Source organism: Symphodus melops (assembly GCF_947650265.1).
Source record: "Symphodus melops genome assembly, chromosome: 17".
In the NCBI taxonomy this organism is placed as follows: domain Eukaryota; kingdom Metazoa; phylum Chordata; class Actinopteri; order Labriformes; family Labridae; genus Symphodus; species Symphodus melops.
In genome coordinates this window covers 16,618,831-16,634,091 of record NC_136707.1, presented here as the reverse complement: position 1 = coordinate 16,634,091, position 15,261 = coordinate 16,618,831, and the positions used below count along the sequence as shown (strand labels likewise).

Sequence of the window (15,261 nt, the reverse complement as noted above, 5' to 3'; positions counted from 1 at the left end):
TATTGTTGTTTTGAAGTTATATTGAGTAAGACAACAAGTCGAGCATTGTTGGCAGCTTGGTTTAAACCCTGAATGAAGATTTACCTGTTTGTTCCACTGAAAAACCTCTGACATCCTAAAATAGCCCATAGGCTGTATGACTGCAGTTAATTGAACGACAGCAGTTATTAAGGTCACCATTGTTGCTTTTTATTTTGTGTTTTTTTGTATTAAACAGCTGCAATTTTGTTTGGTGTATTTCGTAACATGACATTTCAATAGAAAACAAAACTCTGGAACAGACAAAAAGACAGCATTTAAAACCATAAATATAGCATAAACAATGTTAGTTAGGCATATGTCCAGTAGGCAATGAGCACTTTCTACATTGAATAGCACAACAAGTCAATACATGTCCTTCTGTTTATTTAAAAATGTATAAATGTAAATACTTTAGAGAATGACACAATACTTGCCTGCAGTATCACTGATCATTATTACGACATTACTTTAGGCCTATAGTTAGGCTAGATTTTGTGATTTAAAAAAAGTGAGAAAATACAAAATTTACAGGCCTTTTTTGTCATGCTGATGGAACACCATATTTTCTAAAGATATCAGTCCTCACTGATCGATCATACTATACAGTAAATATATCCTAAGCTTCAGGCTTTATCTGTCATTTGGATATCCTCCTTCGCTTTGCCTGAAACAAAATTATATTCTCCATTTTTTTTCCGGCGATTTTGGAGAATGATCATGATGATGATGAGGAGGAAGACAACCACACAAAGAACAAGGAAAACCCATATAAACCATGAAGGGCCTGCACTAGATTTACCTGTAAGATAAAAAAAAAAAAAAAAAAAACAGCATTAATTCAAAGTACATTTCTAACTTCTTGGTGCCATGAATATTTGCCTGCTTATCTGTAAACATTAACATCGGCTACACAAAAATAAGTCATCTGCTCTTACTTTGCATTTGCACTGTGACAGATCTTGTCACATTCCCAATGGCATTCGTGGCATGACAGATGTAAACACCAGCGTTGGTAGACGTGGCTCCTTGGATGCTGATATTCCTGTAGCGCCCCCAAGTGGTCTCTATCACATTTACTTCAGAGGGATACTTCCATTGCGTCTCAGGGGAAGGGTTGCCCTCAGCAGTGCAGGGAAAAGTCACATTTTCACCCAGGGCCAGGATCACAACTGTATTGTTAGTTTCCCCCCTGAAAATGGGGGAATCTAAGAAAAAAAAGATGATTGCAGATTCATTTAAAATTCCAATTCAGAAATGCATAATGAAAGTGATATTATTAGTAGGGATGTTTGGTAAGTGAAAATAATACAACATTAAAGATAAGCAGAAACTCACACTGCACATCAGCTATGTAAGGTGATGAGGCCACAGTCGGGAATGGCTTTGGACCATACCGTCCAAGATGAAGCTCAGCTTCGCATGTGTAAACTGCTCCATTAAAAACTCTTTCAGGTTTGATTCTCAGGGTAGAAGACGCGTTTCCAGGGGTCACAACGGTGTCATCAAATTGCTTCTTGTGTAAATGTATCCCGTCTCTGTACCACTGTATTCTGAGGTTCCCAACAGGAGCCACATTGGAGACGTTACACGTCAGAAGAAAGTCTTTGCCCTCTACCATAGGTCTGGGATCCTCTGCAGAGATTGACACCATGTCGGGAGTTTCTGTATATAGATAACAGAGAAAATAATGTAGGCCTGGTACAAGAAATATGCAGAGACATTTGCATTAACTCGGTGAAGACAGAATATAACTATAAGAAACTCTGTGGTAGCCTACTCACTGTAAAGAGTGATGACTGGCATCAAAATGCACTGCTGAGTGTCTGTAGAGACGAAACACTTAGGTGCTATGGTCCAATGTTCCAGTTTTTCAACCATCCAGGTGACTGAAGGAGGCAATTCAGCTGTGCCTCCTATTATTGACTCCCAACCAATGATAGAAGCATTTGGGGCTGATGTGCTGCAGTTTATTGAAGCTGGATCTCCAAATTTCACCACAATTTCAGAAGGTGTCAATACGAGAGGGCAACCTGAAATTCAAAAGCGGACATGTTCAATCAAAGCTTCCTTTTGTTGAACACTATCAGTCATGTACAAGAGTAACGCCGATGTCCACCTTGTTCTGTAGAAGTCTCTGTGTGAGTTTGTGTTGACGCCTCAGTGGTTGGTGACTCAGAAATGGTTGGCGTTGACGTATCAGGGGCAGCGGATGTTGACACCTCTGGGTAAGTTGTTGTCTGTGTTGTTGCCTCTGGGGTTGTCATGACTACAGGGACTGCCTTATTTGGAACTTTTATCACTTGGACACTGGTTCGCTTAGTGATGCTTCCAAGATGATTGGAGGCCGTGCAGTTGTAGATTGCGCTGTGTTCTACTTCAGTAAGATTCAGATGATCTGACTTTTCCGTCAAATTCCCCCCATCTCGTGTCCAACTGAAGACAGGAGGAGGGTTCCCCTCAGCTTCACAGTTCAGGCTGACATTAACACCCTCTTTTAAAAAGTAATAATCACTTACTGTGTTGCTCTTGAATGTAGGGGCATCTGGGGGGTGAAAGGGCAAATGTGTGTTATCAAATATGAACATAATAATCAGAAAGACTGAAACAAGAGATACTTTACTCACACAGAACAGAAACCTGACGCTTCTCAGAAATAACAGGATTTTGTGCTCCAAGAGGCCCAAAGTCCAGCTGAGCCTCACATCGAAACTGAGCCCCGTGGTCCCATCTGCTGACGTTGACCATCAAAGTAGAGGACTCATCCACTGGTCTTTCAGTTGTGTTGCTGAAGGTTTGCGTCTTGATGATTTGTTGGCCCTTGTACCACCTCACAGTGAGATTTTGAATGGGGGCAACCTCGATGATATCACATTGTAGCTCATACAGCATCCCTTCCACCAAATCAGTCGAAGGGTTTATGGGGTACATTGACAGTTCTGGGTTCTCTATCAAAATAGACAGAATGGAGTCAGGTCCGTATGTAACAATAGTTTTGATATCATTAACACGTTGATTATTACTCTGATCAATTGATTGGCTGTTTCTTCCATAAAAAAATGTTGAAATATGTCACGATCAGTTTTCGCCAAAGGCAAAGAGGGCAAAGTCCTGTTTGTGAACAACACAAAGAAACTGAGTTGACTGTCAAAAACGGATAAAGATGTCAGACATAAAAAGTTTTCCTTAAAAAATGCTTCAAGAGACGCATTCTCCAAACAGTTTGAGATTATTTCAGTAGTGGACAAATATATTAATCATGGCAGCTGTCGATTTTGTATCTTAATCATTATTTTGTTTGCATGATATTCATTTGAAATGGCACTTACTGTACACAATGATTTTCAGATCTGTGCTGCATTCATGAGTTTCATTCAGCTTTATTCTGCACTCAGCTGTTGTATTCCAGTCTGAGAGTTGCAGAGACTGAGTGATGAAACTCAAGTCTTCTTCAATGTCAGAATCTGTGTTTCCGTTTCTCCAGTACATCCCATAATGAAACTCGTATGTGCTGCTGCAGTTTGCTAACACTGTCTCTCCAAGTTCTCTTATAACCACAGGAGGATCCACGGTGAGGGTGAGTTCAGGGGGGCAGCTACTGGCAGCATCTGTTGAGAGACAAAAGAACATATCTTGATAGCAGTTAAAAAAAAAATCGGTCTGGTGGCTTGGATCACTAATTTAAGCCCCTTAATGGTGGAACTGTTCACTCTGAATCCTCATCAACTGCTTCAGGGAGTGAAAAAATGAAATAAACACAATACTTCAAGAAAAAAGATGTCCCATAAAGCTCTGTATTTTAATAAATTGTGATGTTTCTATAGAAATAGACATCTAGGTTCTGATTTTAAAAGTATATTTACAGGTTTGAAATGTATCATTTTTAATGGACGGATTTCTACACCTTCTGTGAACCACCTCGGCTGCTGTAGAGCCACGAAGAGCTGTTGCTCATTTGTTCTGAACATTTCTATCTTCAAATCATGGACTCCACCCAGTGCGCCAAAACTCTGCATACACCCAAGCAAATTTTAAGGTAGTTGGTAGTGTCATTGACACATCTGTCATAGAGTGTGATGAGGAAGTTTTTTTTCCTTATTTCAAACACTGACATTTTCACAACAATCACACCCATTTCATATCTCAAAGCTGTACCCTTAGATAAAGAATGATATTTTTTTATCTGTTCCACCGAATTCTTTTAAAAAGACAGGCAAACATGAAACACTCTACTGGTCCTGTCATACCATCCATATCTTTTTATAACAGAAGCTCACTTACAGGAAAATCTTGTTAAGATTGTTCAAGATTTAAATCTTGTATAAAGAATGATTATTTAGAATAGGTTTCCAAGTGCTTAGCAACACTGCTAATACGTTGAGCTATTAAAACAGAAAGCAAGCAAGAAAACTACCACAGTGTTCTAATGGTTTATTCCTAGGCACAGCTCAAAATAACATGTTTGAAGTCCTACACAGAGCTCTTATAAAGCATCACTCACCACACAGTAATATCATGAACATGAGAAGGCCAAGTGTCCTGAGAGGCTGCATGCTGGACCAGCACGCGAGAGGAAGGAGGTAGATTGAGGAGGCAAGGTGTGTTTCAGGACCGTCCAGCAGATGTCCAGTTTAAGTAGCGGGATGGGATTAATCCGGGTTCAGACCTGATGAGTTAATTACCTGCTGCTGACAGTTAAACAAGCTCAGAGAGAGTGAAAGAAATGCACATGAGAGGAAATTCAACGCCCTAGAGAACAGGGAACTGTGAAGGCTGAACGATGATGCCACAACAGTTGGCACATAATGGAGTGAGCATCTTTTTTTGTGAAATAACCTTTCTCAAGCCTTCGAAAAATATGTCATAAAGAAACTTACTTGGCGAAATAAGAAACTTCACATTTGATCAGAAAATGACGACAGAAGACAAATATCTTCTAGTGACATTTGATATATGTGTGTGTGTGTGTGTGTGTGTGTGTGTGTGTATATATATATATATATATATATATATATACACACATGTATGGGCTTTAATTGGGACAGGCATCAATAAGAGACAAGCCTTTTATTATGTTTGAACATTGTGCACAGCAAAGATTGGAAAGATTATAAAAGTGTAAATGTATACCAGAAATAATATTTAATCCTCTACAAAATGAGGATATTAAAAGAGACGTATAGACCAGCTTTAGTTGTTTAAAGCACGTTATAGCACTAAAAATGTAAAAAACACATCTATTTTCATACTCTCAATTTCTTATTTGAATCTCTAAAGCCAACACAAGCAGCAGAGTCCCCGCCTTTCCTGTTTGTTTTTTTATCCGCTCATTACTAAATGTGCTCGACTCTGTCTTTCTTTTACAGATAGTGCAATCCACCTCGAAATCGTGTGTCTTTTTGACTTTGCCACATTGAATGCATTCAGGCTTCCTGTCTTTGATAGTCAAAATGTGTGTCAACACAGGCTAGTAATAGGTCCTGTGACTTCATTTGGGATGGGCGTTTATTTGAAGTTTTAAGGGTATATAAAAAACATTCTTCCTTGATACATTATGCTATATGTCATGCTGTTGGAGCAGCCACAGAGCATGCTCATCATCATCACACCTCTGGCTGATTACACTCACTCATCATTCATCAGTCCTTCATCAAACATTTTCCTCTAAGGTTAAAAAGTGAAATTGTTCACACCCATTAGTTGTTTGCTTTAAAGGTCAAACATAATGAATGTCTGCCCCTTGGCACTGTTTTACAGGGTATTCAGTGAAATATACTCTTTGAGGAAAAAGTCTGCTTCAGTTTATTACATTGTTGTTTTTTTTCTTACATGCCCATAGTAAAGCAATGTTATGTCGGCTTGATCATCAAGGAAACACGTTTTAGAGAGTAGGACCCTCCGTGAAACTCCGCCCAGTAGACCCCGTCCTGGTAGCGGCTGCGATAGTGTCCACCCCGATACCACACACCGTTCAGGTTGGAGTGTGCGCACATGTGATACCACCAGCCTCCCTTTTGGAAATGAGCACAGTTACCTGGGGACAAAGCAGGTGAACAGGGTTATTTAAGGAAACTGTCAAAACGCAGACAGAGTACTAACAAACGGATCCAGGGAGTTGAGCAGACCTGTATAAGCGTCCTTGTCTCTGTCCAGAGTGGTGAAGGCCTTGTTGTTGTGCCACGAGAGGGAGTCCCCTGCAGTGCCTTGGTATTGTCCTAACCGCAGTCTGTACCAGTCACTCTCCGGTTCCAGGTGGAAGCTGTCATACTCTGCAAACACCTGTCGGCCCTGCCAGTCCTCCAGAGCCACCCGTAGCTTATACTGGGCCTGCTTAGTCATCCAGTAGAGGTGTTCCAGACCAAGCCAGTACTCCCCATCTAGGTTCCCAAAGCCTTGCTGTAAAAACCCAAACACAGCAGTTTAAGCTGAAGTGCCATGTGAACATAGACATGAAGTTTGTCCACATCTTTCATTCAGACTGAGTTGAAAAAAAAATGTATTAAATGGTTCTTTGAGGTTTTATTCAGAAGCTCAGACTTTTTCCGTCCCATACTTTACCTTAAGTGCAACAGGTCTTTTATCCTACTAAATAATTTAACTTGTTGTAAAATTGGTGAACCGCTGACTTTGTCTGGCACCAGCTAATGAAGACTATGGTTATACTGTACCCTACTGGACATCAACATGTTAGCTTTCCAACATTAGCCAATGCTAGCTTGGCTGTAGACTCTCTCCCATAAAATGAACAGCAAGGTGCTTTGCAGTATTGGTGTGTGTGGTCACCTTATACTGCTCCCAAGTCCTGAAGAAGTTGACAGCGCCATCCTGTCTCCTTTGGATGACCGTCCAGCCTCCCTGAGCTTGACTCTGCTCACACCACGCCTGCAGAAGGCGGTTGGCGCTCTGTGGGCGGAGCAGGTAGATCCCACTGGTGGTCTCACCTGATTCCAAAACATGCTGACAGTCTCGCCACGGGCCTGAGACAAGATAAAAACACACAAAAGTGAGGAAGCGCCATAATACTAATTCTTGATGGACCACTTTTTCTATTTCCTACATACACGGCACTGTAACAGCTCCTTCGATGACAGTCTACTTCCTCTGTGGTATTTAAAGGAGAGCTTTCTTTTTCAACCAAGCCTGCTCCCTTTAGAACAGTTAAGAACCCAAACTGAAATACCCATAAACATAAATGCAACTATTGCAAAAACTTTGAAAACGTACAAAGTGCTCAAATAGGTCTTTGACACAGTTACTGCCCTTTGTGACGTCACAAAGGGGAATAACATTTTCTGGTGGAGCAGGCAAAAGCCGGAGAGGATGGACTCCTTTCATAATTGTAGGGTTTGTAGAAAGACTATGGAAACACATTTGTGAATGAAAAAACATGGTAAAGTGTATTTTGCATAACATGTGACCTTTAAGTTATCCTTTTCGATGTGAAGAATGTTTCCCCAACACATGTTCAATGTCTCATGCCAGAGTGATAAAATGAACAAAGATATCTGCACGAAGAAAAGCTGAAAAGCTTTTTAAAAGACCTTTTAGGAAGTGACACACACAAAACGTAGTCATCGTGATTCTGCTGACTTGTTAGGAGGACAGCTTTACAATTTAAACATTCCAGCTGTGCACGTTTATAGCAGCAGGGTAATTTAAAGAGCTGTCTTCCCTGCTCTGATAAGAGCTGTGAGCTTTTGCAATGCTCCATTTTACACATCCAGGTTCCCTGCATGGGAATGTGAGTGTTTGCAAATGTGTGGCTTTTGTTGCAGTAGTACCGTGTAGTTGCGCATCATCAAGTGTATCAGTCATCGAGTTTATTCGTAACATGGGGACTTTTCAACAGCCTGTAGGCCTACGGGCAGAGGAGCAGCTTAGTTTCTTTTGAAATTCCAAATCTTATCTAACTTCCAGCTAAATAGGCTGATTTTATGTATATTTATTTGGGTCTGCATTGTCCTCACTCATCATTTGGAATCGGTGTCCCAACTCATCATGGCACACGGCAGGTAGACCCATGGGACATTCAATCTTTGATGGTGAAGCTTGTTTTCATGACATCATCTGATTTCATCTCTATGGTAGCAAGGAGTGCCCGACAGTAAACAGTGAAGCATCCCACTGCAGGTACAACCCACTTCAGCACACTTTTAAACACGCTTTTTAAGTTTCTCTTCAGTATCCAGACACATTCTAATTATTTCTCATCGTAAAGTAATTGTTATCTTCACCAAGAATACGTCCAACAATATTCTTCTTCAAACAGGTTAAATAGTTGCAAGTGATTCTTCTGATTCTACATACTATTTGCACAGGTGATTAGATGGGAAATACGTTTTGAATATAAACGACTGTTTGCCTCTTGCTCTCCATTAATCCCACAATGTAACGTTACATATTTCCCTCCAAATTCCTAAAAAAAAAATCACCAGATCAATGTGCAATACTAATCCAAGACTCAAACTCCTTTATTTATCTTAAAAGTAACAATGTTGGCAGTGATTTTAAAGCGTGCCTTCTAGAGCTGAAATGATTCCTCGAATAATTCGATTACAAAAATTCATCGAGGAATTTTCGCTGCCTCGAGGCTTCGTTAAGTTTTTTTTTTTTTTTTGCGTCATCAAAACTTTGGTATGAGTATAAAACACGTTTAATGTAGCTGCAGCTACCTGCTCCTCTCTCTTACACACAGACGCGCTAACACGCACACGCGCACACACGCGAGCGCGGCGTACCCCTTTTAACTTTTAGTCAGCACACAGTTGATCCGTGATCCGTACGACCCAGTCGGAAACACGTGATCTGATCAAACGGTCGGCTTTTCTCTGTTCACTCTCTCCGTGTTTGCAGCTAACAACGATAGTAACGTCCTCACAGTCTCTGTCATAGATTTATGTCTATGGTCTCTGTAGTCTGTGAGCGCGCTGCAGGAGCAGACAGAGATACACTTTTAACAATATACAGGCTGATTATATGAAATGTCTAATGTCTTCAAAGCTAAATCAAGACAGACAAACTTGTTTGTGGAATAATAATTTAGCAAATTGAAGAAACACTCCTCAATGTCGAATTATGTCTTTAATGACAGAGATGAAGGAGCCCTACAATAATACAAACGATTGCAGGATAAGTAAATAGTAATAATTCCCAAATGTGACCATACAATATAACATAGGTCATAACATATTACAACATTACACATAATGTGCAACCGTTGTATTCATTCCGTTTTAAAACATTAAACATTGGACTTACATGAATTAGGCTGAACGGCACAGCCAAACACCGTGTCATGAACGTAACCATAGCAACCAAAATGGCCGGTTCCTAACTGAGCCGATCATAGTACAATCCTACATTGCCCCCTAGTGGCCAGTGATAAATCCTACACAAATATATATTTAAAGTTTCTCAATTTCCTTATCTGACATATAATGATTGATTCTGTGATTGATTCAACAGAACATAATGCTTTCTCAATTAAATGTACTGTAACAGATGTGTAGGCTACACAAAACAGTATTTGCTATTTCAGCCATTAAAACGTGTTTGGCCTGTATTTTTCATCTACCTGCCGCCTTGACCAGTGAATCAGAAAACGAATTTGAGACCCTGTCAGTAATATGGTGAGCATCATCAGCAGCTGTAGAGCAGAGGTGGTTGGCTGTAACAAGCAGGCGTTTCCATGGTAACTGCAAAGAAGCAGGTTTGTATGGACGACACATTACTTCTTCAAAAACATGACGTTCACCCTCACCGGACTTTATCCAAGTAATCGCATGTTTGCTTTCCTGACGGTAGTTAGGACCCTCCACAGCGAGCCAGAGGACAAACTCACCCAAAGGTCTGTGCCCCAGTCCATGTTCAGCCTGCTGGCCAAGCTGTGTGACTCCTCCCGAATACAAAGAACTTCTCCAAAGTTATCCCAGGAGCAGCTCGGAGGAGGAGGAGGAGGACGGCCCTGCAGCCTACAATAATCCCGACCTGATAAAATCAGTCCAAACCACTTCGCACTCCGCTTTGGATTTCTTTAACGAGCGACATAAACCCGCATCTTAATTTGCGAATGAACAGGGGCAGTGATCCGTTTGTCGAGTTTGTCTAAATATTGTTCATAGCGAAGGAAAGAGGGATAAACTAGCTTTCATATCCGCGTCACTCCCAAATCCTAAATCTTAAAGGGCCAGCGCACACAGCCACGAGCGGCCGCTACATGCTCTCACTTTATCTTCATTTTCATTTGACTTCAAATGATGTTATAGATTCAGGGTATTATACTATTGTTGTTTTGAAGTTATATTGAGTAAGACAACAAGTCGAGCATTGTTGGCAGCTTGGTTTAAACCCTGAATGAAGATTTACCTGTTTGTTCCACTGAAAAACCTCTGACATCCTAAAATAGCCCATAGGCTGTATGACTGCAGTTAATTGAACGACAGCAGTTATTAAGGTCACCATTGTTGCTTTTTATTTTGTGTTTTTTTGTATTAAACAGCTGCAATTTTGTTTGGTGTATTTCGTAACATGACATTTCAATAGAAAACAAAACTCTGGAACAGACAAAAAGACAGCATTTAAAACCATAAATATAGCATAAACAATGTTAATTAGGCATATGTCCAGTAGGCAATGAGCACTTTCTACATTGAATAGCACAACAAGTCAATAAATGTCCTTCTGTTTATTTAAAAATGGCAATACTTGCCTGCAGTATCACTGATCATTATTACGACGTTACTTTAGGCCTATAGTTAGGCTAGATTTTGTGATTTAAAAAAAGTGAGAAAATACAAAATTTACAGGCCTTTTTTGTCATGCTGATGGAACACCATATTTTCTAAAGATATCAGTCCACACTGATCGATCATACTATAAAGTCAATATATCCTAAGCTTCAGGCTTTATCTGTCATTTGGATATCCTCCTTCGCTTTGCCTGAAACAAAACTATATTCTCCATTTTTTTTCCGGCGATTTTGGAGAATGATCATGATGATGATGATGAGGAAGACAACCACACAAAGAACAAGGAAAACCCATATAAACCATGAAGGGCCTGCACTAGATTTACCTGTAAGATAAAAAAAAAAAAAAACAGCATTAATTCAAAGTACATTTCTAACTTCTTGGTGCCATGAATATTTGCCTGCTTATCTGTAAACATTAACATCGGCTACACAAAAATAAGTCATCTGCTCTTACTTTGCATTTGCACTGTGACAGATCTTGTCACATTCCCAATGGCATTCGTGGCATGACAGATGTAAACACCAGCATTGATAGACGTGGCTCCTTGGATGCTGATATTCCTGTAGCGCCCCCAAGTGGTCTCTATCACATTTACTTCAGAGGGATACTTCCATTGCGTCTCAGGGGAAGGGTTGCCCTCAGCAGTGCAGGGAAAAGTCACATTTTCACCCAGGGCCAGGATCACAACTGTATTGTTAGTTTCCCCCCTGAAAATGGGGGAATCTAAGAAAAGAAGAGGATTGCAGATTCATTTAAAATTCCAATTCAGAAATGCATAATGAAAGTGATATTATTAGTAGGGATGTTTGGTAAGTGAAAATAATACAACATTAAAGATAAGCAGAAACTCACACTGCACATCAGCTATGTAAGGTGATGAGGCCACAGTCGGGAATGGCTTTGGACCATACCGTCCAAGATGAAGCTCAGCTTTGCATCTGTAAGCTGCTCCATGAAAAACTCTTTTAGGTTTGATTCTCAGGGTAGAAGACGCGTTTCCAGGGGTCACAACGGTGTCATCAAATTGCTTCTTGTGTAAATGTATCCCGTCTCTGTACCACTGTATTCTGAGGTTCCCAACAGGAGCCACATTGGAGACGTTACACGTCAGAAGAAAGTCTTTGCCCTCTACCATAGGTCTGGGATCCTCTGCAGAGATTGACACCATGTCGGGAGTTTCTGTATATAGATAACAGAGAAAATAATGTAGGCCTGGTACAAGAAATATGCAGAGACATTTGCATTAACTCGGTGAAGACAGAATATAACTATAAGAAACTCTGTGGTAGCCTACTCACTGTAAAGAGTGATGACTGGCATCACAATGCACTGCTGAGTGTCTGTAGAGACGAAACACTTAGGTGCTATGGTCCAATGTTCCAGTTTTTCAACCATCCAGGTGACTGAAGGAGGCAATTCAACTGTGCCTCCTATTATTGACTCCCAACCAATGATAGAAGCATTTGGGGCTGATGTGCTGCAGTTTATTGAAGCTGGATCTCCAAATTTCACCACAATTTCGGAAGGTGTCAATACGAGAGGGCAACCTGAAATTCAAAAGCGGACATGTTCAATCAAAGCTTCCTTTTGTTGAACACTATCAGTCATGTACAAGAGTAACGCCGATGTTCACCTTGTTCTGTAGAAGTCTCTGTGTGAGTTTGTGTTGACGCCTCAGTGGTTGGTGACTCAGAAATGGTTGGCGTTGACGTATCAGGGGCAGCGGATGTTGATACCTCTGGGTAAGTTGTTGTCTGTGTTGTTGCCTCTGGGGTTGTCATGACTACAGGGATTGCCTTATTTGGAACTTTTATCAGTGGACACTGGTTCGTTTAGTAATGCTTCCAAGATGATTGGAGTGTGTGTTATCAAATATGAACATAATAATCAGAAAGACTGAAACAAGAGATACTTTACTCACACAGAACAGAAACCCGACGCTTCTCAGAAATAACAGGATTTTGTGCTCCAAGAGGCCCAAAGTCCAGCTGAGCCTCACATCGAAACTGAGCCCCGTGGTCCCCTCTGCTGACGTTGACCATCAAAGTAGAGGACTCATCCACTGGTCTTTCAGTTGTGTTGCTGAAAGTTTGCGTCTTGATGATTTGTTGGCCCTTGTACCACCTCACAGTGAGATTTTGAATGGGGGCAACCTCGATGATATCACATTGTAGCTCATACTGCATCCCTTCCACCAAATTAGACGAAGGGTTTATGGGGTACATTGACAGTTCTGGGTTCTCTATCAAAATAGACAGAATGGAGTCAGGGCCGCATGTAACAATAGTTTTGATATCATTAACACGTTGATTATTACTCTGATCAATTGATTGGTTGTTTCTTCCATAAAAAAATGTTGAAATATGTCACGATCAGTTTTCGCCAAAGGCAAAGAGGGCAAAGTCCTGTTTGTGAACAACACAAAGAAACTGAGTTGACTGTCAAAAACGGATAAAGATGTCAGACATAAAAAGTTTTCCTTAAAAAATGCTTCAAGAGACGCATTCTCCAAACAGTTAGAGATTATTTCAGTAGTGGACAAATATATTAATCATGGCAGCAGTCGATTTTGTATCTTAATCATTATTTTGTTTGCATGATATTCATTTGAAATGGCACTTACTGTACACAATGATTTTCAGATCTGTGCTGCATTCATGAGTTTCATTCAGCTTTATTCTGCACTCAGCTGTTGTATTCCAGTCTGAGAGTTGCAGAGACTGAGTGATGAAACTCAAGTCTTCTTCAATGTCAGAATCTGTGTTTCCGTTTCTCCAGTACATCCCATAATGAAACTCGTATGTGCTGCTGCAGTTTGCTAACACTGTCTCTCCGAGTTCTCTTATAACCACAGGAGGATCCACGGTGAGGGTGAGTTCAGGGGGGCAGCTACTGGCAGCATCTGTTGAGAGACAAAAGAACATATCTTGATAGCAGTTAAAAAATAAAAAATAAAATCGTTCTGGTGGCTTGGATCACTAATTTAAGCCCCTTAATGGTGGAACTGTTCACTCTGAATCCTCATCAACTGCTTCAGGGAGTGAAAAAACGAAATAAACACAATACTTCAAGAAAAAAGATGTCCCATAAAGCTCTGTATTTTAATAAATTGCAAAGTTTCTATAGAAATAGACATCTAGGTTCTGATTTTAAAAGTATATTTACAGGTTGGAAATGTATCATTTTTAATGGACGGATTTCTACACCTTCTGTGAACCACCTCGGCTGCTGTAGAGCCACGAAGAGCTGTTGCTCATTTGTTCTGAACATTTCTATCTTCAAATCATGGACTCCACCCAGTGCGCCAAAACTCTGCATACACCCAAGCAAATTTTAAGGTAGTTGGTAGTGTCATTGACACATCTGTCATAGAGTGTGATGAGGAAGTTTTTTTTCCTTATTTCAAACACTGACATTTTCACAACTATCACACCCATTTCATATCTCAAAGCTGTACCCTTAGATAAGGAATGTTATTTTTTTTTTATCTGTTCCACCGAATTCTTTTAAAAAGACAGGCAAACATGAAACACTCTACTGGTCCTGTCATACCATCCATATCTTTTTATAACAGAAGCTCACTTACAGGAAAATTAAATCTTGTATAAAGAATGATTATTTAGAATAGGTTTCCAAGTGCTTAGCAACACTGCTAATACGTTGAGCTATTAAAACAGAAAGCAAGCAAGAAAACTACCACAGTGTTCTAATGGTTTATTCCTAGGCACAGCTCAAAATAACATGTTTGAAGTCCTACACAGAGCTCTTATAAAGCATCACTCACCACACAGTAATATCATGAACATGAGAAGGCCAAGTGTCCTGAGAGGCTGCATGCTGGACCAGCACGCGAGAGGAAGGAGGTAGATTGAGGAGGCAAGGTGTGTTTCAGGACCGTCCAGCAGATGTCCAGCTTAAGTAGCGGGATGGGATTAATCCGGGTTCAGACCTGATGAGTTAATTACCTGCTGCTGACAGTTAAACAAGCTCAGAGAGAGTGAAAGAAATGCACATGAGGGGAAATTCAACGCCCTAGAGAACAGGAAACTGTGAAGGCGGTAATATGAAACCACAACGGTTGGCACATAATGGAGTGAGCATCTTTTTTTGTGAAATAAGCCTTCGAAAAATATGTCATAAGAAACTTCACATTTGATCAAATATATATATATATATATACATATATGGGCTTTCATTCAATAAGAGACAAGCCTTTTATTATGTTTGAACATTGTGCACAGCAAAGATTGGAAAGATTATAAAAGTGTAAATGTATACCAGAAATAATATTTAATCCTCTACAAAATGAGGATATTAAAAGAGACATATAGACCAGCTTTAGTTGTTTAAAGCACGTTATAGCACTAAAAATGTAGCATGTAAAAAACACATCTATTTTCATACTCTCAATTTCTTATTTGAATCTCTAAAGCCAACACAAGCAGCAGAGTCCCCGCCTTTCCTGTTTTTCTTTTTTTTTATCCGCTCATTA

The 15,261-nt window shown here is 40.2% G+C and overlaps 2 protein-coding genes across 2 annotated transcripts; both read right to left on the bottom strand.

Moving 5' to 3' along the window:
• Positions 1-384: 384 nt before the first annotated feature.
• On the bottom strand, positions 385-4,654 carry LOC306838281 (vascular cell adhesion protein 1-like). The gene is made up of 8 exons (XM_079366377.1): positions 4,520-4,654; positions 3,348-3,626; positions 2,646-2,966; positions 2,138-2,563; positions 1,803-2,051; positions 1,357-1,683; positions 957-1,226; positions 385-820 (listed from the first exon to the last, which is right to left on the bottom strand). The coding sequence occupies exons 1-8, from the start codon at positions 4,569-4,571 to the stop codon at positions 645-647; spliced, it is 2,100 nt and encodes a 699-aa protein (XP_079222503.1). The 5' UTR covers positions 4,572-4,654; the 3' UTR covers positions 385-644.
• An 851-nt stretch (positions 4,655-5,505) lies between these two features.
• LOC306838280 (uncharacterized protein) lies at positions 5,506-14,815 on the bottom strand. The gene is made up of 10 exons (XM_079366376.1): positions 14,554-14,815; positions 13,393-13,671; positions 12,691-13,011; positions 12,403-12,576; positions 12,068-12,316; positions 11,622-11,948; positions 11,223-11,492; positions 6,802-6,995; positions 6,144-6,414; positions 5,506-6,052 (listed from the first exon to the last, which is right to left on the bottom strand). The coding sequence occupies exons 1-10, from the start codon at positions 14,603-14,605 to the stop codon at positions 5,868-5,870; spliced, it is 2,322 nt and encodes a 773-aa protein (XP_079222502.1). The 5' UTR covers positions 14,606-14,815; the 3' UTR covers positions 5,506-5,867.
• Between the last annotated feature and the right edge of the window lie 446 nt (positions 14,816-15,261).

Excerpts from the sequence above, each read along its gene's own strand:
- LOC306838281 (XM_079366377.1), bottom strand. The coding sequence starts at position 4,571 with ATGCAGCCTCTCAGGACACTTGGCCTTCTCATGTTCATGATATTACTG. Across the intron at positions 3,627-4,519 it reads GTTCATGATATTACTGTGTG|ATGCTGCCAGTAGCTGCCCC; the intron begins GTGAGTGATGCT and ends GTCTCTCAACAG. Across the intron at positions 1,684-1,802 it reads GCCAGTCATCACTCTTTACA|AAACTCCCGACATGGTGTCA; the intron begins GTGAGTAGGCTA and ends ATCTATATACAG.
- LOC306838280 (XM_079366376.1), bottom strand. The coding sequence starts at position 14,605 with ATGCAGCCTCTCAGGACACTTGGCCTTCTCATGTTCATGATATTACTG. Across the intron at positions 13,012-13,392 it reads TCTGAAAATCATTGTGTACA|AGAACCCAGAACTGTCAATG; the intron begins GTAAGTGCCATT and ends CTATTTTGATAG. Across the intron at positions 6,996-11,222 it reads TGTCACAGTGCAAATGCAAA|GCCCGTGGCGAGACTGTCAG; the intron begins GTAAGAGCAGAT and ends ATCTTGTCTCAG.